General features: G+C 44.7%; 1 protein-coding gene across 4 annotated transcripts in view; it reads left to right on the top strand.

Annotated features, from left to right (window-relative positions):
- ZNF423 (zinc finger protein 423) overlaps window positions 1–27750 on the top strand; it is a 311610-nt gene that overhangs the window by 144222 nt on the left and 139638 nt on the right. For all 4 annotated transcript variants that reach the window (XM_053271249.1, XM_053271248.1, XM_053271247.1 and 1 more), the window contains one exon: window positions 23092–26315. In XM_053271249.1, coding sequence (XP_053127224.1) covers window positions 23092–26315 — 3224 coding nt within the window. The remainder of the gene's footprint in view (window positions 1–23091; window positions 26316–27750) is intronic.

Raw genomic sequence — 27750 nt, 5'->3', positions numbered from 1 at the left:
CATATTTTGCCACACAAACTGGCATGCCCCATCCCAAAGAATGATTGGGCTCCATGATCAGATTGGTACCATCGTTATGCATCTCTAGCTCTGGATCACATGAACTTAGGCTTAGCATTCTAGACAAATGTGTAGATGTGCAGATTGCATGTCTGTTGTACAGAGTTAGATGTGTTTTATCTTCCTGCAACTGGTGTACACTTTTTATTTTTCTTGACGATGTCAAAGCTGAGATGACCATTTCTGAATTCTGGTTTTATGAGCAAATCCTTGATGATAAATTAGGATTCTCACAATTCCATGAGAGGGTTACTGGGTGGGGAAGGCTGGGGAGGTAAACTAACCTCCCCCACAGATGACTGCTCAGTCATTGCTGGGTACGCTGATCGCTCGCCCAGACAGTCACCCACTGCCCTAGGCAGCGCGGGGGTTTGGGGGCTGGGACACGTTGTCCCGCCCCCCGGAAATCCCACAATACGCCACGCACACACATGGTGCATTGTGTGGATCTCCTCAGCAGTGGTGGGCGTCAGTCAGCCTTATAGCGCTGGCTAAAAGCAGCCGGTGCTGCACACGGTCAGGGAACCTCGTTTAAGAGGCAGGCCCCCTAGGTTTGCCGCCAAAGTGCCGCTGAGAGCCAGTCAGTTCCCACGGGTTCCCAAAGGCAGCCAAGCCCAGGCTTAGCTGCCCTAGCCCGGTCTTGACTGTTTGTGAGAACAGCCTCAGAGTATTCTTAGACTGACTGTTTCCCTGTAACTGATGGGAAACATCCATGATGCAGCCTCTCATGAAAGCACGTGGCAAGGTGTGAACTATATGGTGAGCAGTTTGGGGACTTTTGATCTTTGAACATTATAATGCACTTAGAGCTTGCCAGCAAGTTATGTTGCTATTGATGCCACTTTGTACGTGCTTTTTGCCTGGAGGCTGGCATTTGTTGGGGTAGACTAGGTGCCTCTTTTAGTGGCCTGGATTTTTCATAGGGGCATCCAAGCATTAGCCCCTATTCAGTCGAGTTTTTCCATTGACCATACACCTTTAGAAAACTAGTGAAATATAAATGTGTCCCGATGTGTATTAATCTTGCAGAAAAACATATTTTGTAATGGAAGACAATAGTTTAATGATGCTATTCCTCATGGCACAGGGAGTGTATTAATATTTTTAGTTTTCATTATTGAGCTTCTAGAAATGAAGCATTCATTTTCCTCTGGTGATAATAGATCTCTCTTGCATATAGCAGAACTTAATTTTGGATGCTTTCAGAGTTTGCAGGGTGATATCCCATGTGGCAAAAGGCAGGCTTGAAGAGGGTGCTTGAGATTTCTCAGACTGCCTGCTCTCTGGTAGCAATATTTCTAGCTTTTTTGTGGTATTTTTTGTGTGTATTTCTGTACATTGCTGTGAGGAATACTGGAATCTTAGCACTGTTTTTTTTTTTTTAAAGGGATAGTTCTTGTATTTATAAATTAAAACATAGGCAATGAATATAAAGCAGAGGCAAGATTTGATCTGGAGAAATTCTAGTGAATGTCTAGGAGAGTGAAGCTGTAGAAAATGTAGTGAATTTCTTGGAGAGTGAAACTGTAGCTCATTGGAAGAGCACATACTTTTATTCAGAAAGTTCCAGATTCAATCCTTGCTATTTCCAGTTGGGGCTGTGGAAGATCACCATCTGAAACTATGGAGAGCTATTGTTAGTCAGTATAGACAATACTGAACTAGATGGAGCTTCATATGTTCCTCAAGAGCAATTTGTGCTCAGTGGTAGAGTACCTGCTTTGCCTGGAGTGTTGCTGTTGGTCAATGTAGACAATAACCAAATTAGATAAACCAAGGCTTTTTCAATATAAGGCTTCAGGTTTCCATTCTGATATATATTGCTGGATGAAACGCCTTATGCTATCCATATGTTGCTCTGATACAGAAGCATCCAATTACTTGATTAATCTGAGAGGCCATTTTAGATAGATATCATTTTGGACAATATCTGCATCAATGGAAAAAAGTCAGCTTATGTGAGTCCATAGGACAACATCTGCATAAATGTGGTATACTGTAAAGACCGTTAATGCTCAGAGTATATTATCAGGTGTTCTCTTAATGCACTTTTGATGAGCTTTAATGATGCTTGCTGTAGTGGGTGTTTTGGGTTCCTTAAAAAAAATAAAATCCCTTTCCCTCCCTATTATTTCGGCTTCATCATGGTAATGACTTAACCCAGGTGGTTGACTCCATCAATTAAAGACCCAAGGAAAACATTTTGGATGGTCTGTGGTGCTCTTTTCACCATGTGGTGCTTTCTCCTATGGGGGAAGAATCTTGCCCACACCCTTGGGTGCATGGACTCAGTAGCCCTACTCAGTAATTTGAATTGAGGGTAGGGAGCATTGAGACTTGAGTTTCCATAGTTTAATATCAGAGTATATTCTTTGCATGCAGAAGCTCTTGGTTTTCATTTGTCTCCAGCTTGGAGCAAATTGCAATTCCCTTTCTCACTTGAATACGAGAAACGATGGTGTGTACAGACCAGGATCTGGTTTGTTAATGAATTGTGGTTTGAACAATGCAACAGGAAACAGTGGTCTGATCCAGGCTACCAGTGGAAGCTTCAGATTTCCCCCTTTCATGCCTGTTAGTGCATATAATGCATATAGTACTGATCCATGACCAGTGTATTCCAGTGACGGAGCACTGTGTGTAGAAGGTTCACTACTAATCAGCTCTTGTTGAAAGGATCTCTGGTAGCAGATCATTGCCTACAGCCCTAGAAATATGCTACTAGTCAGAGCAGACAATCCTCCGTTAGCTGTGCCAATGGTCTGACTCAGTAGATGGCAGTTTCATATGTTCATTGAAGGTGCAGAAAATGGAAGGGTTGTGATAGAAACCAAAACATATGTTGGCTGCTTGAACTGCCTGCTGTTCTTGGAGGGGAAAAGGCCCCCTTTGCACAAGAGAGTTCTGTAAATATTTTAGATTATCAGTCAGGAGAATAGCACAGTTCAGAGTGACAAGGCTGTCTACAACAGGCGGCTGGATGAGTGCTCTTTTTCCTCTCTGGATCTGCGTGGCCTTGACTGGTTTTTAAAGGATTGCTATTCAGCCAGTGCCTTTGTTTTTGGATAAGCTGACATTGTCCCCAATATTTCTCTTGTGTAATTTTCCTTTACCTCCCTTGACTCAGGAGAATTAAACCATTAAGGACTGATTACAATAGCTAATTGTAATTTGCTCAAAGACGAAGAGCAGCAGAGCAGGCTTTATGCCTCCACATAGGAACGTGTGGAAATGTGGAACGCCGGAAATTGCAGCTTGAAGCATATCAGAGCAGTTTGGGCTGGGGCAAACTTGATGAAATCTACCCCCAGCCTAAAAACCTCATTGGGTGTACCCGTTGCTGTGGGTGTGCGGCAATTCTGCCATTGCACCATAAGAATACAGAAAGTCGTGTTGGGCACATCATTCAGCACCTTGGGACTCTTTGCTTTATTTATTTTTTTCAAAGCAAGCTTCTAGTCTGTAAGAATAGATTTTAGGCTTGGCTAATGAGGATAGATTTTATGACTCCATAGTTAGGGTTGAAGGGGAATACTTGGTGAATCTCAATGGTAGGTGGTGAGGGAATGAGCAGAATAAAGCGACACAGTGTTGATGTCCGGCCTGCATTTTTACATATACCGAAGGACTCTTATTTCCGGTGTGGAAGCTTTGAGCTAATCTTCTGACACTATTTCATTGGGATAGAGGAGGCCAGAGGGGGAAAAAGGCCTGTTTATTTTATTTTATTTTGTTCTGCCTTTCTTTCAAGGAACTCAGGGCAGTGTACATGCTCCCTCCCCCAATTTATTGTCACAACAGTCCTCTAAGGTTGATTAAGTTGAGAGTGAGTGACTTGTCCCAAACCCCCCAATGAGTTTTGTGGCTGAGTGGGAATTTGAACCTGGGTCTCCCAAGCCCTAGTCTGACCCTGTGACCACTATACCATATTGGAGCTATTCACATGACTGTTTGGGAGGGTGGGCGGGGGCTACAGAACCTTATAAGGCTACAAAACCTTATCTCCTCTCCAGACAATCCTTTGAAGGTTGTTGGGAGCGCGGACCAGATGAGCTGTGCTGCTCCAGGCAGTGCGGTGCTCTGGAGGATGGGGTGATGGGTCCCGCCTCTGGGTATCCCACAATGCACTGTGCGCTGAGCGCAGTGCATTGGGGAAACAGGCACTCTAGGCACCCATCTCTGTCTCCTTGGGCTGCATGCAGGCTGAGGAGACACACGATCCTGGCAGTCTGGTTAAGGGAGTCCTCACTCCCTTAACCGGGCTTAAAAGTAAGGTTTGGCTGGGCAGGAGCACTGGGATCTGAGCAGCTTAGTCCAGGCTAGGCTGCTCATGAGAACAGCCTCGCCCTCTTTCTGTAGTGTTGAATGTATAATGCTGCATGTCTCGAAAGTGTGCTGTAAAGTTCCAAAGACAGAAGCAAGTTTTTGCATCTCCAGAGAGGATAAAATTAAGGCAGTTGTGCAAATGTGGTTGTTGAAGTTAGCCCAGTTGTACAGTAGAAGTGTGTGTGTGTGTGTGTGTGTGTGTGTGTGTGTGACTTTGTGTGTGTTTAATTCTCTACTTTGATCCCCTTAGGAAGAACTCCGAAGTGAAATGCCTGTAAAGAAAATTACGCCGTTAAGTTGCTTTTTTGCCACATTTTATCATCAAGATGTACTTTTTGCAAATGTAATCGGAGGCAGTGAACTCATGTATGGAGGGGAAGAGGGGGAGTCTAGTAACTTCTTTTGTACAGAAGATTCCTCCCTCCCATTTTCTGCACAAAAGAGTCTTCAAATCATTGTGTCCTCCCCCCATACCTTTTAAAATGTGTTTTTATATGGCAGCCTTTAAATGGACACCTTTTTATTCTCTTTAAATTGTGAGGGAGATGCTTTAAAACCAAAGCATGTTGCTAGTGGGATGGCTTAAGTGTGGTTTCCCAGGAGCAAACCACTTTTAAAGACTTCTTTGACAATAATTTCCTGGTGCTTAAACAGTTTATGAAAATGTTGGTCATCCTAATCACTCCTACCTCTCTACCCAAAAAGCTGATCCATTATTGGGCTCTTCCATTAAGTGTGCAGAGAGAGTGAATTAACTTGTAGGGGGACACACAATAGTGCACTGTGTTAATCTTGTCAGGAGAAATGTGTGGCATAGAAAGTATTCACTTAGCAAGGCAGATTTTGTATGTGTTTTTAGCACTCTTGAGATTCTTCTCTTCTTGTTGTTTTAAAAAAATAAAATATAAGTTTCTAGATCTTATAGTCATATTTATCTAGACATTCAAAAAGCAGTAGCCCTGTCTGCTCAGGGCAAGTATTCCCTAGTCATTTTTTAGCAAAAAACAATAAAAGGCAAGTATGTCCTTAATCATCTTTAAGCAAAACAAAACACAAAACAAAACACCCCAATAAGATAAACAAATTCTTGATAGTAAATATTTCTGAAATATGTTACTTAAACATGGTTCCTAATTATCCCCATATTCTGCAGCCTGTGTATATGATGCTAATTTGCATATACTGTAATTGTTATACTGTTTCTATTCAAGTGCAAGATAAGGAGGCATGAGGTAGAGATGTGCTGAATTTCTAGATGCTAATCTTTTTGGTGAATAGTTCTCCTCAAACCTCCCATTCATGCTCACCTTTTTATATTACTTGCTGCTTTTTGTATACCCTTTGAGCCCTAATTGCCTGCTAGTTCAAAATAATGTAAATTCCTGTATGTTCTTGCCAGCTGCTTGATTGGTATCCTGACATCAGATAGCCAACCAGGCTTGACTATGCAATGACATCATTTAGCCAATTCAGAATGAGGGCAGGAGCCCCCGGCCCTTGGCCTGTGGAATATTTTTCTGCCACACTTTGGACTTCTGAGATTTCCCCAAACATTGAGGACGTACATTTAAAACCTACATGCACTGATGGAGGGACTAGAAACTTAAAACCAAAAAGTTCAGTTTCTGATAAAACAGAAACCTGTACCGTAGCTGTTCCCATGTCTCCCGTGCTTTAACTGAATTGCCAATTAGACATAGCCCTGGCTATTGGACAAAAATGCGGTGTTAAATCCATGCATTTCAAGGCTGAATATGTCTGCTTCTGGAGCGTATAGGTATATGTAAGGCAATTAGTGTGGTCCCCTGTGTTCTGGCAAGGCCCACTGCTAGGTACAACCTGTAAATTACTTCCGAGTTAGGCCCAAGGCCACCACTTCATAGGCCGTCATGCAGCCACTGAGCAGAACAACACCTCCCTTGATGGGACCAAGAAAGAGCTATGAATGTGCTCAACTCAGCTGGGAATTGTTGTTGTGCCGACTTCAGTGGTATTATAATGAGGATGCAGTGTCATCTGAAGAAAGATTGTACTTGTCACTTGAGCTCCACCTTTGAGGGGTGGGGGGAAGAAACCCTGTCATAGGAGTCTAGCAATTTATTGTTGGTTTCCCCTGTCAAAGATCTGTTGTAAGGAGGAAGTGGCCTTCCTGCAAAGTGTTTGTGTTGTGCATTGCAAGACGAGCCTGCCCATCACAGAGGTTGGGTCACCGCTGGTTAAACATGAAAGGCCTCTGATACAGTGCGCCTCTTGCAAAGCGAGCAGTGATTTAAGAAGAAAGGAGGTCTTTTAACAGGTGTCAGGTTTTTGTTTGGTTCTGTATTTTTCTTTTTCTTTTTTTAATACAAAAGTCATTTCTCATTAAAAATGTCATGTTTTTTGTAAAAAGGTGGAGAATGGATCTGTACATTATGAGCCCGGAGCTCTCCTAAGCAAGCAGAAAGTCTCTGCTTTTATCTTCCGGGATGCAAAATCTATACTTTCTCCCCTCATATACTCCATTTCGTTTTTTCTTCCCTGCCCTTAAAAAAAAAAAAATCTGCTACAGACAAGAATTTCCTGTTAAGGAATGAATTTAACTGTTAAGGAAAGAATTTTAGGATCCTTTTATTTTTATTTATCTATTTATTAAATTTGTGTACCAGCTAACAAATGCCTTCAAGGTGGTATACAATGGAGAAAACACAATCCATATTAAAATCAATCTAAAAAAAATATTCAGAATTAAAAACACATCAAAAGCCTAAAAAGAATACCACTTCCCATTCCTGGCTATAGGTACACACATGGGAATACAGTGGGCCATTCTGAATGCTGATTTGCCCCATGCTCCTGGTGGGGACCCAGCACCAGTGGTGCTGGTGGGGCGGAGAAGAGGGAAGCTTGCCAGCAGTCCTCCGTCCTCTCCCATTTTGCTTCTTGCAAGCTTTGGAGGGGATGTGAAGAGAGGTGTTCCTTGCAGAGTTTGCAAGGCTCTTGGTGCCAAAAAGCTGCTCTAGGGACATGTGTGTGTGCGCGCGCATGCACACATCTTGCCACCCTGCTGATGCTCCAGGAATCTGCTGCTTGAGACAATCAGCTCACCTTGTCTCATGAAAGGACTGCCCCAGGATATACGTATAAGGGCTGCTCCAGTTCTTAATCCATCATTTGGTCAGGTTGATTTATTTAGATTGTTTTTAATGAACAGAAGTAGCACCCCTGGTTAATTGGCCAACTCATTAAAAAAAAAAGATATCTTAAAAAACAACAACTGAGTAATGTAAAAACAGCAGACGATAGGGACTGTCTTGAGAGAGGCATTCCCCCTTCTCTCTTACACAGGACGTAATGTCCCTTCCAAGATGGTGTTTGGTGTGACATACCTATGCACCATCTCAGCATGCACTATGATTTTATTACCGTTCTGTAGTGTAGCCCCTTTTGTATTTTAATGCTCACTTTTTGTGATTGCAATTTTCTTGATGAGGTAGGATATGGAGCTATATGAAATAAATGAAGATAGATGTATTACATCTTAAGGAATTGCTTTGCCTGCCTTCTGATGCAATGTAAGATATCTGTAGTACACTAGAAGCCTGGAGACCAAAAAAGAACCCAATCTCACCCAGTTTATAAAACATTCCTCCCTATTTGCTTGCTGGCAATTCTTGTTCACCCCAGGTGAGCAGAGGAAGTGGCTTTTTACAAACCTGTATCCAGTTCTGAGGGTGTACCTGGAGCTATTGTTGGGGTGGGGGAGCAGGTGGGTCCCCAGAATGCACTGGACTAGGACTGGGGAGACCCGAGTTCAAATCCCCATTCAGCCATGATACTAGCTGGGTGACTCTGGGCCAGTCACTTCTCTCTCAGCCCAACCTACTTCACAGGGTTGTTGTTGTGAGGAGAAACCTAAGTATGTAGTACACCGCTCTGGGCTCCTTGGAGGAAGAGCGGGATATAAATGTAAAATAAAAAATAAAAAATAAAAATCTGATTCTTGTGGGTCACATCTGGCACTTGTGCTCAAACCCCATCCATGTGGTATGGCTGATTATCAGGACCAGTATGGATTGTATGGTCTGTGCAGCCAGCCCTTTAAATCATTATTTCTGTCAGGGTGAGGTTAAAAGATTTTCATCCTTTTAAAAATACCTGTTTGGCATTTTTTGTGCTGCATGTGCTCTATCAACAGAACAAAAGGGTGACGGCATGAAAGGCTGAGCATTAAAATTTGCTCTAGGTTTTGGCAGAGTGCATTTGGACACCTTCTAACTATCAATTACCACTGGCCTGCAGAAGTCCCAAATGAACATTAATTGTTTTAATCATGGCTTTACATTCATTTCCTGTCTTTCTTCCATCACGCATATCTGGGGTAATATACTTGGGGTTTTCAGAGGGTCACCTATCCAGGCACTGACTAGACTTGGGCCTGCGTAGCTTCAGCAAGGCGGCTGCATTATGTGCCTTCCGAACAAGTCCTGGACCGTGGCACAGGATGCACAGGATGCAGAATGGCCTGTTGAAATGTCCTAATGGTTAAGGTAGGAAAGGGTTGTAATTTTTGTTTTAAAAAAATTACTTCTGCTTAATTAAACATGATTTCAGTAGACTAATAGCAGCAGTAGAGTTGGCACTCCATAAAGGCTTAATGGCACTACTAAACATGCTGGGCCCAGTCCAAAGAGAGCTATGCTCACAAGAGTGCTGCACACACATGGCTGGTAATGCTCTGCATTAAGAGGAGGCTTTCTGGGTGCAGGGCATGGTTTGGGGGTGCCAGATGGTGCAGTAGCTCCTTCAGGTGTGGGCTGGGTTAGCCCCTTACGTGAGAGACCACTAAGAACTATAGATATTTCACGATGTGGGTAGCCAGGCTCTGAGGACAAGAGTGTTTTCTGCATTGCCTTTGTGACATGCACATGCGCTTACAAGATGTAAAGTCCGTCTGTACAGTATTCCTTCATCAGTCCCATGCAGAGAGAGGACTTCATGTTGTATGTATGCATTTGATTTTTAGCCTGCCCTACTTTCGATCACGGAACTCAAGACAATGAAATGGGGTGCCCAGGCGCTGTCACTCATCCAGGCCTAACCCTGCTTGGCAAGGTGACTGCATCAAGTGTCTGTGCCTATGTCCACAAGGCTGAGCAGTGGCTCTAATTTTCCATATTTTCCATTTCTTCCGATGTGCAAGACAGCTGCTTTTGCAAGGGACCTGCCCACAAGGTATCCAAGGCAAGAAGCAGTATTATAATAGCATTAGTTAGGCAGCAACTGAATGTGCTTGTAGTCGCCCCTCCCTTCCTGGGAGCACTTGGGCCTTGTCCTCAGGAGCAGAGCACGGCCAAGGGTGGCCTGTGTAGCCAAAGAGAGCACTCTGCCTTTTCGTGGTAGCTTTTGTTCTGGCTCACCATCATCTTTGTGGTGATGATGGCATGTGAAGTCCAGGTGTTGGGCAAGGAGTATAGCCCAGAGTCTCTGGACTTGGCGGTATCGAAGGGTGCGGGGGCCTTAGGAACAAAGGACGCTGTATTATGCCAAGCCACACCACTGGTCCATCTTGCTCAATACTGTCTACACTGGTTGGCAGAGGCTCTCCAAGGTTTCAGGCAGGAATCTCTCCCAGCCTTATCAAGAGCATTTCCAGACAGCGGGCTTTACTGCAGGTTTACTGTGAGTTCAAATTTGGCCCCACCCCCAAATGATGCAAAAGTGGATTTCTTTTTTTTACCCTGGACATAAATCGGGCTTCACTCTTAACAGGCAATAAAAAACCCCAAATCGTGTGTGAAATGCTTCCCGATAGTTCGCAGGGACTCTGCGTGGTGAATCTGGCTTATATTTGAATGTACACCCTCCATTCTGGAGGAGAAGCGAGCTAAAATGGAAATGATCCCGGTGATGCCAAGGAGTGAATCTGGGACCTTCTGTGTGCAAGCATGCTGATGTACTTCTGCTGCACTCTGCCCCACAGTTACAGCACTCCTGTGTAGTCTCCCATCCAAATGCAAACCAAGGTGGGTCCTGCTTAGCAAAGGGTCAGTTCTTGCCTGCTACCCCAAGACCAGCTCTGCCTCTGTGTCCTTCACAGTGCTTGTCTTTGATTCTCTGCTAGAGAGAACAGACTCCTCTTGATCCTAGTATTACTGGGTCCTGCAAGAGGTCCCCCATTCTATTCTGAGAAACTGCCATCCAATTGAAGCATTGGGAGCTGGCACATTCTGCCATGTAGGAGCAAAACCTGTCCCCCCACCCCATCTGTGTCTAAAACTGGGGCCCAGCTTCTGCTGAGACCCCATAGTGATACCACAATATGTCTCTCTGTACAAAGTTCCCCATCTCCGAAGTGACAGTGTTTGTGGGCTCTCTTTCTGTTCTCTCATTGCTACCCCTGCCTATCATAAAGATGGACATATTGCAAGAAAATAAATACTGGTAAGGAATTCTGTTATTTCTTAGTGGCAACTTTGAGTAGAACACTGTTTTCTAGGGATGAGCTGATAGAACTGGCTACTGGGTTGCCACCCCTTCTGCAAAAAGAGCCTTTTGTTGCTGCTGCGTGTGTTTGTGGAGGAAATTGCTGAGTAAAAAATACATGGATAATCCTGAGAATTTCCATAGAAATCGGCTGAGTTATTATTGATTCACAGAGCACGACAAAACATCACTGCATGAATTAGCAAACAGCTGTTTCTAATTTGAGTTTAGAACTGTACACAGAGGAACTTGTTTTAGTGTTCACTCCTTTCATTTATAATGAATTTTAATCACCGCTACAGGTGAGAAAAATGTAGAAACAAGCTTGTATCTTGTGGAAGAAACAAAGGAGAGACAGATGCTAACAGATTTACAGTCTGTGATAAAAGGAATGTTTTGGTACACTTTACATGTAATTAGGGTACAGCTGTTTCCAGTCCCAAGCCCATGATGCACAGCAGAATATAGTGTCTGCTGCTGTTCCAAAGGGAGTGCAGAAAAACAGTGATTCAACCCTGAAAGCATTTAGTTTATTCCTAGATCTAACATAAAACTTTTCTCCTCCACCCCTCTCAAAGTCACTTATTGCAGTGTGATACAACTTCCTAAATGAGATTGGTGGTGTTTTTTTGTTTTGTTTTTTGGAGGGGTGGTGGTGGTGGTAATTGCACACAGATTTTGATATAGAACTTACACGTCTATATACAATTTAAAATCTAGTCTCTCTTTAAATCTGTCACCCATTTTGACCCGAAGACCCTGATTCTGGATTAGCTCAAAAGCTTCTTCAAGGGGAGTTGCACTTATGGTTTATGGGACACCACATTGGCCCACTAGAGAGACACCCAGGGAGTCATTTGTTGGAAGTTATTAACAAGGTCATTTTTTCCGTATGCAGGGGAAGGGGTTGGCTGAGTGAATGGGAATTTACTATGCTCTTCTCTGCCCCCACCCACAGACTTCGCTGCATGGATTTTTTTAAAATAGGCCTGGAGTGTTTTATTAGACTACAAAAAATTTGGTTGGCTGAAAAGGTGAAATTGACTAATCAAACATAAGCTTTTTTAAAAAAAAAACCCTGATAATGCAATGGAAAGAGCAGATAGAATTCTAGCATGAAATCGGGATCTAGAGCAGGCTTGAAGAACTTTGGCCCTCCTGCAGATGTTGGACTACAACTCCCATCATCCCTGGCTGTTGGCCACTGTAGCCAGGGATGATGGGAGTTGAAGTCCAGCAACTGCTGAAGGGTCAAGGTTGTGGAGCCCTGATTTAGACACACACATTTCAATGGCCGATGCAAATAAAAATAGTCACCCAGAATAAATGGCTGTGCAGCAGGCGAATTACCGTGGCAGAGTGCTTGCTTGTTTGTCTTACAAATTTGGCCCTACCTATTGGCCAAAAAGGTTCTCAAGACAGCTTATATCAATGGCATTAAACAATAAAGACTCAAAATACAATTAAAACAACAAAAAGCAGCAGACAAAATAAAGAGCGGCAGAGAAAATAGAAACACCCGAGTTGCAGCAAAACACAATTCATCAGGGGAGGAACTATACAATATTCAGTTCCAAAGCTATGGGGCTCCAACCAAGAATGCCCTTATGGGCCCCCAACCTCCTTCACTTTAGATGATGAAAGCACCTGGAGAAGGATGTCCAAGATGATCTTAATATTTGGGCCTTTCATGTTACAGGGGAGGAGGGCTGGTCTTGTGGTAGCAAGCATGCATTTCCCCCTTTGCTAAGCAGGGTCTCCCTTGGTTTGCATTTGGATGGGAGACAATGTAAGTACAGCCCTGCTGGATCAGGCCCAAGAAGGCCCATCTAGTCCAGCATCCTGTTTCCCACAGTGGCCCACCAGATGCCGCCAGAAGCCACAGGCAGGAGTTGAAAGGGGCATGCCCTCCCTCCTACTGTTACTCCCCTGCAACTGGTACTCAGAGGCATCCTGCCTTTGAGGCTGGAGGAGGCCTGTAGCCCACTACATGTGTGCTGTAAGATATTCCTCTTAGGGAATGGGGCTGTAGCTAAGTGAAAGAACATCTGGCTCCAGGCTCACTTACTGACATATCCAGCTAGGGCTTGGAGAGACTCCTGCCTGCAGCCTTGGAGAGCTGCGGCCAGTCAGCGTAAACAATATGGAGCTAGATGGAGCTACGGTCTGACACTGAATAAGGCAGGTTCCTGTGTGCCTAAGGCAATCCTTAAGGTACCTGGGTCTCAAGCGGTTTAAGGCAGGCCTTTGCAAACTTTCTTTGGATCTAGGAGCAAGTCCAAAAATCTCAGAGCCACACAATGGACACTTGACACAATTATTGGACTTGGTGACAGACCTTGTTGAAGGAGAGTGGAAATGGGCTTCTCTTTATCCCCTTTACAAGTAACAGAACAGAAACAAGGCTGCCTGTGACAAATACAGATTTTATTAAATAACTCTGTCTTTGAATATTTTAGCTTAGGTGCCATAGTTAAATTTCTAGGCACCATGGCTCCCTGGTGCCTGGGATTTGTCAAGCCTTGGTTTAAGGCTTTAAAGGTTAATATCAGCACTTGGAACCATGCTGGAAAAGAATTGTAGTTCTGTTTTGAACTGACAATATACAGTGTGTTCATTCTACAGAGGTTTGTTGGTACTGTCATTGTGTTTTTTTCCACCAGAGTTGCTGTGCCTCCCAGGCTAATAAATTTTGTACTAGCAGCAGTCAGGGTGGGATTGGAGCAGTCCCCATGTGGTTCACTCTGGGTATGACACTTGCACATCTACATCTGGAAGTTTTATCCTCTGAAAACTCTTGATTAAATGACTCACTGGTGGATTATGGTGGGTGATGAAGCTTCCTGCTACTGAGTCAGATCATTGGACAGTCTAGCCTCATACAGATGTTATCTCCGTTGATGGATCTATGCCAACATTTGAAAGGGACTTGCCTCTCCAAGAAGTCTCCAGGCCCTGACCTGAAAAGGCCTAGTGTTATAATGCAGTTCACGATTTACAATAAAGCAGTCATAAAATCTCAACTGGAAGGGGAAACGTTAAGCACTTTAAAAAGTAAATAGAAAATACACTGCTGTTTAAGCTTCACAGAAAGCATCTAAACCTAAACAACTTGATTTGCATTAATTCACACCAGCAGAGTGGTATAGACAGGCACCTTATGTGGTGTGAAGGCTTACTATGCAGTGCCTTTGAATCTAATGGGATACTCTTTGTAATACAACTGAAAGTTGATTTTAGCTACTGATAATACTATGTTCTTCCCCCTCACCCCATATTGCAAAAATGATCACAGATGTTACTACTCCACAAATACCTCTTTTAGTCTGCATTTCCACACATATGCATGTTGGCTATTTTGTGAAACATTGATGGTCTGAAACAACAAAAAAGAACCCAGCTCCCCCCCCCCCCACACCATTGTGAGAGGTCGCCTGGATTGTTGCTGTAAGGTAGTTTTTACTCACCGCAGGTAACTAGATACATTCACAGGCTATATTGTTAGCCATGAATAATACACTGGAGAGCCAGGTCAATAGCTTGAAATTTGTGACAAGGGAGGGGGTAATCTCCCTCACAGATAAATAAAGATAGCCCCATATGTTAAATTTGTTAATTTGTATTAGTAGGGCTGCTCTCATGACCATTAATAGAGTAGAAGAGGCCTCCTACCCTAGTTTGAGAGCTGTGTACACTTCCATTTTCTGCTCATGTGTGATGGCAAAAACAAGGTTGAAGGCACTGCCAGTTAGGGGTGTGCACAAAACCGGTTTGCCTGGTTCGATTTGAGTCTGAACTGGTTTTGTGTCACTGACCACACACACACACACATACACATACGACTCGGTTTGAATTCAAGCTGGTTTGGGGTTTTTCATCGTTTAATTTTTTAATTTTTCTTTTAGAATCACTCATCTGCAGGTCGGTGGTCTTGCGGGTTGCTGGTGCAGCTGTGGCGGGGTGTGTCTCCGAAGTCTCCCTCTCCCCCTGCCGGCCTCCCCTGGTCCTCTAAGGGCTGTTCGGGCCTGTTTTGGGGCCTTTCCGACCCTTTCCCCGGTGGTGGCCATTTTGGAGCCTGCTGCGCATGCACCCTGGCCCTTTGTGTGTCCTGACGTGGCCACACGAATGGCCAGAGTGCTTGCATGGCGGCCTCCAAAATGGCCACTACTACCAGGGAAAGGGCTGAATGGCCCAACCGGCCACAAACGTGGGGTGGTGTTCAGCTCAAGGGTGAGCCCTCAAGCCTGACCAGTTCAGTGGGGAACCGGCTCAACCTCGAGCCGGACCTCACATTCCTCCTGCTGGTGATTGTGTGCTAAGCCTCAGCTGGGTTGGAGAGCTTTTCCTACTACCTCGTTAAAGAGGTAGTTGGGTTCAGCTGCTGGGTAGGAAGGAGCTCCCCAACCCAACTGCTGCTTCGCGTACAAACACTGCCAGCACCTCTGACCTTTCCCTTATCTCTCAACAAGTGGAAAAGCTAGAGACTTGCTTTTTAAAAAAGGACCCTGAACATAAAGTGAGGGAGCCTGCATATTTCAGAAAGGACCTGCCCCCACAGGCACCCCTATAACTGTGGGGCGAGCTCCTGGAAAAGTTACTGCTTCCTTCAGCTTCTTAGCTTGGTGATGGGATGAAGAGATGGCTCTGCTGGAAGCGCTGGGCTGGATGCAGGTATGGCCTCACCGCTGTTCTCTGGTAGCTTCTCAGCCCAGAATCTCCAAATCAAGACAAACCCCCGATTGCTTTGGAAAAGTGTATTTCCCCCTCGCTATAAATGTTAAAATATAAGTTGGTTTGTTTCTTGTGGTGGTGGTTTAAGAACATATTGTGCCTTTCCACAGAAAAGTTCTTTAATTTTTATTTTATTTTATTTTACATTTTATATCCCGCTCTTCCTCCAAGGACCCCAGAGCAGTGTACTACATACTTAGGTTTCTCCTCACAACAACCCTGTGAATCAGGGGCGTAGCTAGGGAAGAGGCCCCCCCCCCGTGTTCATCCCCTCTCTGGTGGCCCCCCAGAGTGAGGGAGATAATGAAGAAAATATGGAGGGATGGAGCTGGAGGGCCCTTAGGAGCTGGGTCCCATGTTCTTTGAACCCTTTCACTCAATTATAGCTACGCTCCTGCTGTGAATGCTTCCTTGTCTCAAATGAGTCTCTGTCTAAAAAGAGTTGAGGTTGATAGACACCAATAACAGATGCTGGAGAAATGCTGTCCTGAGGCTGAATAGGGGTGGTTGCTCTTCCTCTGCTGAATACAAGAGGACTACTGCTTTAAAAGGTGCCCCTTGGCCCAGTTTGCAGAAGTTGGAGAAGCAGTATTATTCACGGCAGTAAGACAAGAAAATATTCACAGTAAGACAAGAAAATATTCACGACAGTAAGACAAGCAGTATGTGAAATGTTCAGGGCAGGATCTTCATTACTTCCCTAGCAAATTTTTCGAACTAAGCTGAAGTTAATCTGGAAGATAAATGGTGCACAAACATGATTTATATGACAGCACAGACAAAATTGCTCTTATTAGAAGGAGAAGTACATTTACTGGATTTGTCCCATCTGAAATTAGCTCCTCAGTGATGAAGATGAATGCACGTAGGCATGTAAAATGCACTGAACATTAAGTTGCTAAATGACTGCACTGTTTAGTGATTGATTATTGAGTTTGCTCATGGAAGCTTCATAACCCGCACATTTATCCATGCGAAGGCTTGCATTCAAAAGCTTGCTTAGTGGTGTTTTCCTCCCCCCCCCATTAAACTTTTATCAAATTGCCCCCCCCCCATACTTGCTCTGATACTCGTTTGTGCTTGATGACAAAAGCCTTCCACCAGTTGTGAGATCCCTCTATTTTAGAGGAGTCCCACTCTGCAGGATTAGCCATTTTTAATGACTTTAATCTCCTTTTGGAAAAGTGATTTTTCACATTCTACTACATTCCTTTGATTGCATTAATGTAGAATTATTATTGCAATGGAAAAATAAACCTCATTCGAACCAACACCAGCACTTGGATTTATTTATTTAGTCATGTGCACCCTCCCTGTGCCAAAGAGTACTCCTCCTGAAAATCATTTCCTACCCCACCCCAAGCTGTTCCCAATACATCTCTTTGCTTGAAATAGCTTGTTTTAAACGTATATGAAGATATGAAGCTTCCTTAAACCGAGTCAGACCTTCTTCTGTGTCAGTTTATCTAGCCCATCTCTGAGTTGCTTCCCCGGGTCTTGGGATGAGGCTGATGCCATCTCTGTCACCTGGGATCTTTTACCTGGTAAAGAATGCTGGGAATTGAACCTGAGGCCTCCTGCATTAACCGAGGCATAGTGTTCAGATTGTGAGACATTATAGTTCCACTCTGTTCTGTGTGGGTCAGATTTCACTTGGAATATTGTGGGCATTTCTGGGCACCACGTTTTAAGAAGGGCATTGATAAACCAAACTCAGTTCAGAGGAGGTGGGCAGCGGAGATGGAAAGCATGTTCTACAGAGTATGGCTAAAGCAGCTGGGTATGTTTATCTTGGAAAAGGGAAGACATACAAATACGACAAATATTTATATACCGCTTTTCAACAAAAGTCCCCAAAGCAGTTTATAGAGAAATCAATAAATAAAATGGCTCCTGTCCCCAAAGGGTTCACAATCTGAAAAAGAAACATAAGAGAGACACCAGCCACAGCCACTGGAGGGATGCTGTGCTGGGGATGGAGAGGGCCAGTTGCTCTCCCCTTGCAAAATAAAGAGAATCACCACTTTTAGAACTCTTTAAAACTCCACCACTCTTTACTCAGCAGGGGCTATGCTAGCCATCTTCAAATAAATCTGAAGAGCTGTCAGACGGAAGAAGGAGAGGACTTGTTCCCTGCTGCTCCTGAGGGTAGGACTAGAACCAATGGATTGAAATTACAAGGAAGCGGATTTAGACTAGACATGAGGTGATATTTCCTGACTACAAGTTGTTCGGCTGTGGAACTGTCTGCCTCATGCAGTGGTGGGCTCTCCTTCAACAGATGTTTTTCAGATAGACGTTTTCAAATGGCCACTTGTCCGGGATGCTGCAGCAGCTTCCTGCCCTTAGCAGGGGTTTGAACAAGATGACTCCCAAGATTCCTTCCAGCTATAAGGTGATTTGATTCTCTGTGGTGCAAAAGTTCTAGCTAGGACCACTGCCCACAACAGAATATATGATACTGCCTTATATTGAGCTGTTAGTTTATACCATGCATGAATATGATGCTTCACAAAGAAGGAGAGAATGGGGCGCTTTCCAGATCAGCTGCTCAATGCTTCTGTTCAGGCAAATCACATTCAAAACGTAAATAGCAAAGTGGCCAGCAGGGGGGGCAGTCTCATGGAAATGAACAACCCGAAAAAACAGCAACTTTTTTACGCCGGATATACGACGATATAGCACTATATTGCAGCGAGTACATTTGAATCAAGGCATTGGAAATAAGAACGGCACCCTGCTGTCAGCGTAGGGACTGCGGTGTCACAACACAGGACGTGTGGAAGCACACTTCAGAGATATGGCGTGACCCCGTTGCAGGGTCTAATCTGGAAAGCACCCAGCTCTCTGACTCAGGGGTTTACAGTCTAGATGTTGTTACAAGGAAGACCACAGGCAAAAGGGAGGGAAATGGGGGCAGGGATGAACAGGGGAATAAAATGTTGTTGGAACATAGGAAGCTGCCATATACTGAGTCCATTGGTCACTGGTCAATCTATTGTCTGCACAGATGGGCAGCAGCTTCTCCAAGGCTGCAGGCAGGAGTCTCTCTCAGGCCTGTCTTGAAGATGTCAATGTCATGTACTTATGTTTAGTTACAGTGGGGTAGAATGTAATAGGCCACCAGTCTACCTAGCCCGTATCATCCAAATGACACTGCATTACCAGACCTGAGCATTGACATGGGCAGGCTTATTGTCACCATTGCTGCTATTGTCATGGGATGGTGAGGGAGGGTCCAGAGTGGGTTAAGGATCCTGACAAGGAGCATTTGGTTCCTTCTTTTTGGAGTCTTCTCTGGGCAGGTGCCATCTGAGTGGCGTCAGCCTCTGACTTCCTCTGGGATGCTGAGCCTCCGGTGTTCACCTTTGAATTGGGGCGGGGAGCACTGCAGGATCCTTCTTCTCCTCTTCTTTGGAGGAGGTCTCACCAGATCTCTAGGTAGTCCTGACAGCTGCTTTAGAGTGGTTTAAGAAGTGGCACCACTGTTTTAAGAAGAAGAAAATATAGTCAGTGGAGCTGACTAAGCAGGTGGTTCCAGGATGTGGTCAGAAGGCTCTCAGTATAGTTACCTTCTGAAGCCAGGCACGGCTAGTCAGTGCCTGACCTGGATGACCACCTGGATACCCCATGCATGGCACCTTGAGTTCCATAATAGAAGAAAGGCAGGATATAAGGGCAATAAATATCAGCAAGAGGATGATAGAACAGGGCCATGGAAGATGAGAAAACGAGAGAGTTGATAATATAAGAGAAATTACAAATGGATCCTGTGTCACTGGTTGGTGTTAAAGATGGGCCATGTGTTAAAAATAAGAGAAAATGGGAGGCAGTTGGTCATAACTGGTCCTTTTTGGCAACAGGATACAGACACAATGAGAGATGATATCCTAACTAGAATCAGTAGGCTAAACTGGAAACCAGTCAATCAGTAGGCTAAACTGGAAACCAGTCAATCAGTAGGCTAAACTGGAAACCAACCAGTTACTGAAAAAGAACAGGAGGAGGCAGGAAGATTGTGTGTGTGCGCGCGCATGCGTGCGCTCTGCAGGTCTCCTGTGCAGCCTTCAAGCTTTAGTCCTGGACCCCAAGGTCTAAGATTCTGATCCTCAGGGGCCAGCAGCCCACAGTGCCATTATCACTTTAAAGCCACAGTTTTTTTTAAAAAAACTTTATTTTAAGAGCAAACCCATGTAAAGCATTTGTACCTTTTAATTTATGCAACCTTTAAAAAAAGCATAGGCTCCGTGAGCTCCTGTTAATCGTATCACGGTGGCAGCCTTGCCACTTTAAAAATAAGAAAACCCGGAGAGCACAAATTTCTCCATTTGTTGTCCTAGTTTGAAAGCCCCTGGTGCCTCTCTTGTCCCTCTTTGCCTGCGTTCCCCCTTGAGGAGCCCAGCTGGCGTGAGCTGGGAATTAGTGTGCAATAGTTTACTGGTCCTTCCCTGCTGAATCTAATCCAGGGAGCAGGCAGCCAACTGAATCCTTCCAGTCAGAAGAGCCCATTAATTCAAGTCCTTGGGGCGGAGGGGGGAGGAAGGCAACCCCCCCTTCCTTGCCTGGTGAGAGAGGCCCCCTGTGAGCGTTGCTGGCGTGAGAGCGAGACAGAGGCTGTCCAGGGCAAGGCGTAAAGCTTGCTTATTATGGCTAATGCAGTTGATTTACAAGCTGCAGAGCTAGGTTTAATTTCTCATCTGCAAAAGGCATGAGCCTAGACTTTGGGGTGGAGGAATGGGGATGAATTTTTTAAAAAAGTAAAATTTAATCCTGGGATGCCGTTAATATTTTCACATAAATACTTGCCAGATTTCTTCTGTGGCAGGAGAGGAAGCTGTTCTCTAGGCAGCCGTTGCTTTTGTTCATTTATTTCATATATTATATTTTATGGAAGTAGGCCCAATGTGCTTCACAATGAGAACCAACAGTTTAAAAAAAGAAAACCAGAAATCAGGGATATAAAAGAGGCTAAAAGTCTATAATAAAACATAAGGGAAATCAGCGGAGGACAAAAATTAGCAACCGAATGTAAGCATTAGCACAACTGAGTAATGAAAATGCAGCGGTTGAAGGTTCTGGCCTTGCGATTCACCCATGGCCAGATGGGAAAGGGAAATCTTTGCAACTTGTCTCAAGGTATACATGGACAGTGGCTGACCGGCTTCCCTGTGGAGTGTTCATTTATATATAACATTATTAGTTGGTTAAGAAATTTACAAAGTGCATTATAATGATGTACAATAATTATAGTGAACAAATGCAAAAATATCTGACAATATGCAAAGGGATGGGACCCCCAGATAGTTAAACATAGGCTCAATTACATCACAGCAAACATTATGATAAATAATATTTATTTAGCCTCGGTATTACTAATGCTATGGCATCTCACCAATTAGCATTCAAAAGGAGCCCACTATGAGCATAACTTATAGCTTCTTAGTGGGTTTTGTCTGTTGTGACTCAAATTCATGGCTTTTAGCACTTTGACTCTGTCACAACATCTCGTGGTGGTATGGAGGAGCTGTAGATTTTCATATTGAAGATAGTATCATTTACATTTTTATTTTGCCTTTCCTGTCCTTTTTGTCCTCACAACAGTCCTGCAAGGTAGGATAGGCTGAGAAGTAGTAACTAGCCTAAGGGCAGTCAGTGAGTTTTATGGATGAGTGAGTATAGATTTTAATTTGGGTCACCCTCTCTACATTAAACACGCAGTGCAATCTGCATTTTATCTAGTGCAGAGATTCTCAGACTTGGGTCCCCAGATGTTGCTGGACTTCAACTCCCATCACCCACTGCCAAAATGGCATCTGGCCATTGTGGCTGGGGATGATGGATTTGTAGTCCAGCAAGATCTGGGGACCCAAGTTTGAGAACCCTTGATCTAATAGATTACAGTGGCTCCATCTCTTATAGCGGTGAGAGTTCTATATGTGTAGTACAACTATAGGGTAGGGGAGACCCAGTTTTGGGTGCCCACACAGCTTCAGTCCTGTGCAGATGAAGACCTCTGAGCAGCATTGCCCAAGAGGAACACAATAGGCTGAGCTGACAGAGGAGAAGGCCTTTCCATGATGCCCTCTTGTGCCTTTCCAAACTGTGCGATGTTGCCTAGGATCTGTTACTACTGTGAGATGGGCATGGTTTGTGAAGGAGGATGCAAAAACATCTAGAGGTATCAAAAGAACAAGGAGTAGGTGAAGAAAAGTGGAAGCTTTTATGGAGGAAAGTAGATCTTTTCGAGTTGAACTGGAGCCTGAGTGGTGTAGTGGTTAAAGTGCTGGATAAGGACTGGGGAGACTTTTAACTCAAAATGCCTGTTGATCCATGAAAGTGACTCTGGGCGAGTCACTTACCACTTATCCCACAGCCTAACCTACCTTACAGGGTTGTTGTGAGGATAAACATAACCATGTTCACTGCTCTGGGCTCCTTGGAGCAACCGTGGGATAAGCATATATCAACAAGCCTTTTTGCAAGGGAAATGTCCTTTACCAATTCGAAATGGATGAATAATCCAATCAATATCTCAGCACCTGCATTCTTCCACAATATGGCAAAGGCATCCCAATGGAGAAGCCAGACCCAGCAGCTCAGTGATGCAGTGTGGAAATGCTTACCCTTTCGGCCACCAGATGGCTATTGTGCTGCAGAGTTGGCAAGCATGTATGGCACAAAATCGGCATTAGAGCCAGGCTAACTTGGACCCTGCTTAACTACCTTGAAGTTAGATGCATTGTGTAGGAAGCTGCACCCCTGTTTCAACAAGGAGGCGTCTCCTTTACGATTAATTGGGGATTGAAAAGCCATCAGACACCTTACCTTGCCAGGCTTCTGGCAGGCTCTTTCAGTTTCATTTTGGGTGCCGATGAGCTTTTGGGAAACCGGTTTTGTTTATGTCACACTACCATTGAACTGGGTGCGCGTGCATTCGTGCCTGTGTGGAATTCTTTGACTGTAACTGCTTCAGCACAGCCCTTCCCATTTCGAGGCAGGGCCGGAAAGGATTTCCAGGCTGTATTTTTGAAAAACGGTTCTGACTGGTGTCTGTTGAAAACCACTCACGTACAAGCACTTAACGCAGCAGCTCTTAGAAATGTTTGTATCGCTCTGAGGCATGTTGCGTTTTGTTTTCTTGACTCGCTGTTTATTGCTTGGCAATACAGTAGACAGGTGTTAAACCTGCTTGGGGGACGGAGGGGGAGGCAGGAGAAATTGCTTAGCATTAATAGTGATGCTCTGCATTTGGCATGCACACACACACACACACACACACACACACACACACACACATGATTAGATTTGTGCTCTTTCTTCTGCTCAAACATCTTTTTAAGATTCAAGAGGCATTTATGGTGGTTCTTTTTGGTTTTGGTTTAGTTAGCATCTGAATTCTTTTTTCCTCCTCCTGTAGTAGCAGAAGGCCATGGTGTTGTTGAACGGCTTTGTCCCTATTTTCACAGATGCACTGGGAATTGTTTTTAATTCCTTTCTGCTTTCCCATTACAGATGGCGATGACGACCCACAACTCTCCTGGGTGGCTTCATCTCCCTCCAGCAAAGACGTTGCATCACCCACTCAGATGATAGGAGATGGGTGTGATCTCGGCATCGGGGAGGAGGAAGGGGGGACCGGCCTGCCGTATCCCTGTCAGTTTTGCGATAAGTCCTTCATTCGCCTGAGCTACCTTAAGAGGCACGAGCAGATCCACAGTGACAAACTACCTTTCAAATGCACCTACTGCAGCCGGCTTTTCAAGCACAAGAGGAGTCGAGATCGGCACATCAAGCTGCACACAGGGGACAAGAAGTACCATTGCCACGAATGCGAGGCGGCCTTCTCGCGCAGTGACCACCTCAAGATCCACTTGAAGACGCACAGCTCCAGCAAGCCATTCAAGTGCACCGTCTGCAAGCGCGGCTTCTCCTCCACCAGCTCCTTGCAGAGCCACATGCAGGCCCACAAAAAGAACAAGGAGCACATGGCCAAGAGCGAGAAGGAGATGAAGAAGGACGACTTCATGTGTGACTACTGTGAGGAGACGTTCAGCCAGACGGAAGACCTGGAGAAGCACGTCATGACGCGCCATCCGCAGCTGTCGGAGAAGGCAGACTTGCAGTGTATTCATTGCCCAGAAGTATTTGCCGATGAAAACTCGTTGCTTTCCCATATCCACCAAGCCCATGCCAACAAAAAACACAAGTGCCCAATGTGTCCCGAGCAGTTTTCTTCAGTGGAGGAAGTCTATTGCCACTTGGATAGCCATAGGCAGCCTGATTCTAGCAACCACAGCATCAGCCCTGACCCTGTCTTGGGCAGTGTGGCCTCCATGAGCAGTGCAACGCCAGATTCCAGTGCGTCAGTGGAGCGAGGCTCCACTCCGGACTCTACTTTGAAACCATTGAGAGGGCAAAAGAAAATCCGATCCCTGGAAAGGGAAGAGGGCCAGACCTGGTCCAAGGTCTCCTATAGCTGCCCTTACTGTACCAAGCGTGACTTCAACAGTCTTGCTGTCTTGGAAATCCACCTGAAGACCATCCATGCAGACAAACCTCAGCAAAGCCACACGTGCCAGATTTGCCTTGAATCCATGCCCACATTGTACAACTTGAATGAACATGTGAGGAAGGTGCATAAAAACCATGCGTATCCCATGATGCAGTTCAGCAACATTTCAGCCTTCCACTGTAACTATTGCCCGGAGATGTTTGCAGATATCAACAGCCTGCAGGAACACATCCGTATTGCACACTGTGGGCCTGGAGCCACAGCACAAGATGGCAACAATGCCTTCTTCTGCAACCAGTGCTCCATGGGGTTTCTGACTGAAGCTTCTCTGACAGAGCATATCCAGCAAACTCACTGCAACATTGGGAACTCAAAATTGGACTCGCCTGTTGTCCAGCCATCGCAGTCATTTATGGAGGTTTATTCCTGTCCGTATTGCACGAACTCGCCCATTTTTGGCTCCATCCTCAAGCTAACCAAACATATAAAAGAAAACCACAAGAACATTCCACTGGCGCACAACAAGAAGTCAAAAGGAGAGCAGAGCCCAGTTTCTTCTGATGTGGAAGTTTCTTCTCCCAAAAGGCAGCGGCTCTCGGCTAGCGTCAACTCTGTTTCGAACGGCGAATACCCATGCAATCAGTGCGAGCTGAAGTTTTCCAACTTTGAAAGCTTCCAAACTCACTTGAAGTTGCATTTGGAGTTGCTTTTACGGAAGCAGTCATGCCCTCAGTGCAAAGAGGACTTTGATTCCCAGGAATCTCTCCTGCAGCACCTCACTGTCCATTACATGACTACTTCAACTCATTATGTGTGTGAGAGCTGTGACAAGCAGTTTTCATCGGTGGATGATTTGCAGAAGCATTTGCTAGACATGCATACTTTCGTGTTGTATCACTGCACCCTTTGCCAAGAGGTTTTCGACTCCAAGGTATCTATCCAAGTGCATCTGGCAGTGAAGCACAGCAATGAGAAAAAGATGTATCGGTGCACAGCCTGCAATTGGGATTTTCGGAAGGAGGTGGACCTTCAGATCCACGTGAAGCATAGCCATTTGGGCAACCCCGCAAAGTCCCACAAGTGCATCTTCTGTGGAGAGACATTTAGCACCGAGGTGGAGCTGCAGTGCCACATCACAACCCACAGCAAAAAATATAACTGCAAGTTCTGCAGCAAAGCTTTCCATGCCATCATCTTGCTTGAAAAACACTTGCGGGAGAAACATTGTGTCTTTGATGCCGGTACTGAGAACGGCACAGCTAATGGCATGACGCCGGCCAGTAAGAAGGCAGAATCTGCAGATATCCAGAACATGTTGATGAAGAATCCAGATACTTCCAACAGTCATGAAGCTAGTGAGGATGATGTAGATGCTTCGGAACCCATGTATGGCTGTGATATCTGTGGGGCTGCGTATACGATGGAGGTCCTTCTGCAAAACCATCGTTTGCGAGACCATAATATCCGACCAGGGGAGGATGACTGTTCCAGGAAGAAAGCTGAGTTCATCAAAGGGAGTCACAAGTGTAACATCTGCTCAAGGACCTTTTTCTCAGAGAACGGCCTCCGGGAGCACATGCAGACTCACCGAGGTCCAGCAAAGCATTACATGTGTCCCATTTGTGGGGAACGTTTTCCATCCCTTCTGACCCTGACGGAGCACAAAGTGACTCACAGTAAGAGTTTGGATACAGGAACGTGCCGGATCTGCAAAATGCCACTGCAGAGTGAAGAGGAATTCATTGAGCATTGCCAGATGCACCCCGATCTTAGGAATTCCCTCACTGGATTTCGCTGTGTTGTCTGCATGCAGACAGTCACCTCGACTTTGGAGCTGAAAATCCACGGAACATTCCATATGCAGAAATTGGTAGGGAGCTCTGCAACATCGTCTCCCAATGGCCAGGCCTTGCAGAAACTCTACAAATGTGCTCTGTGCTTGAAAGACTTCAGGAACAAGCAAGACTTGGTGAAGCTGGATGTTAATGGCCTGCCGTACGGCCTGTGTGCTGGATGCATGACCAGAAGCACCAATGGACAGTCCTTGGGTATGACCACACCAGAAGTTAGTGAAAGACCTTGTGGTAGCTTGAGGTGTCCAGAATGTAGTGTGAAATTTGAAAGTGCTGAAGATCTAGAGAACCATCTCCAGCTGGATCACCGAGACCTGACCCCTGAGACGAGTGGCCAAAAGAAGGGTACCCAGACGTCCCCAGTTCCCAGAGTAAGTACTATCAGAGGTTAGCTTTTTCAAATTCCCAGGCATATACAGATGCTTGATTCATACAGATGATTGGTGGTATGCACGACTCCAGAATCCACCTGAAGCTCCGTGCCTGAATAGGATAACCTCCATCCTTTGCAGTATTGGAGTCCGCTCCATGTTCAAATCCCCATTGTGTGTGCCTAGGAGGTAGATGCCGTTAGCCAGGAGGAAATGAAGCTGCCCTTATTTGTGCAGGTGCTATGCAAAAGCACTGGAGCTTACAAAGTTTCAAGTTTTTTAAAATAATGGTTTTTATTTTAACCAAGTTTTCAATTGGGATGATAGTATATGTTCTACGGAATTAACAACAAAGCATGTTTGCTCATTGTAGCATTGTATGTCCTCCCATCAAAGCACCAATTGTTCTTGGCGTGTTTTTGTTTCAGAGTTATAGGGGCCCAAATTAATTAATTAAATGGGTTCATTTAGAAGTTGGAAATCATAGCTGTTGCACAATCAGGCAAGCACCACTCATATCCATGCCCTATCTGCAAAGTGTTTGTGTGGAAGATGTCATTCTTTGTAAAGTAATCCGGGATGGAGTTTCTGTAGAATCTGTTTCTAAAAGTTGACGACACCTGTCCCGATCTTGTTGGGAAGCATGAAATAGATCACTCAGTAAATAAAAATGAAATTCTAATTGGCCATTTCACCTGAAACTTCCAATTTAAATCAGTTGGGCAATGCTTTCTTCTGCTTCACATGCTCATATATGGACATAGGAAACTGTCTTATACTGAGTCAGACCATCAGACCTGTAGCTGGGGGGTGGAGCTAAGGCGGGCCGGTTCCCCACTAAGTTTCTACCTGCCTCCCTAAATGTGTTTGCAAACAAATAATTTTTAAATAACTGAATGTTGCCTGCACTTAGGACTGATGGTAACAAGGTAAGACAATCACAGGGCTCTGTGGGCGCCATGAGTCGACACCAACTCGACAGCACCCTTTAGCTTTACCTTTATTTCTGCCCCTTGTTTTATTACCCATAGTTATCTCTCAAAAGAAAAACTCTATAAACCCCCTTTCCTCAATATTTTAAAGGCTTTAAGAATTCTCTAAGTCTGACCTGCGGGATTTCAGAGATACAAGTGCTCACATAATATTCCGGGCACCAAAAGCATTTTCTGTATTCCAGGCCTGCCCTTTTCCTCTTGAGCTAAAGATATCAATACATCCTGGTGCTTGTGAAATTTGTATTCCTATTGTTTTCAATGTAATCTCAATGTAACTTCTCTGACTATATATTTTTCTAATCCTTGACTGTTAGCCTCTTTGTAAAAAAAGAAAAAGAAAAAAATCAATAATGGTCCAAAAGGAAAAAGAAAGGAGGAAGTGGTCAAGAATTATAGAGTAGTTTTATCGTTTAGACAGCTGTAGGCTGCTCGGTTTGTAT

This window comes from Hemicordylus capensis, chromosome 9 (assembly GCF_027244095.1).
Source record: "Hemicordylus capensis ecotype Gifberg chromosome 9, rHemCap1.1.pri, whole genome shotgun sequence".
Lineage (NCBI taxonomy): Eukaryota > Metazoa > Chordata > Lepidosauria > Squamata > Cordylidae > Hemicordylus > Hemicordylus capensis.
Note: the sequence above shows the minus strand (reverse complement) of the source record. Positions and strands in the feature narration are given on the sequence as shown.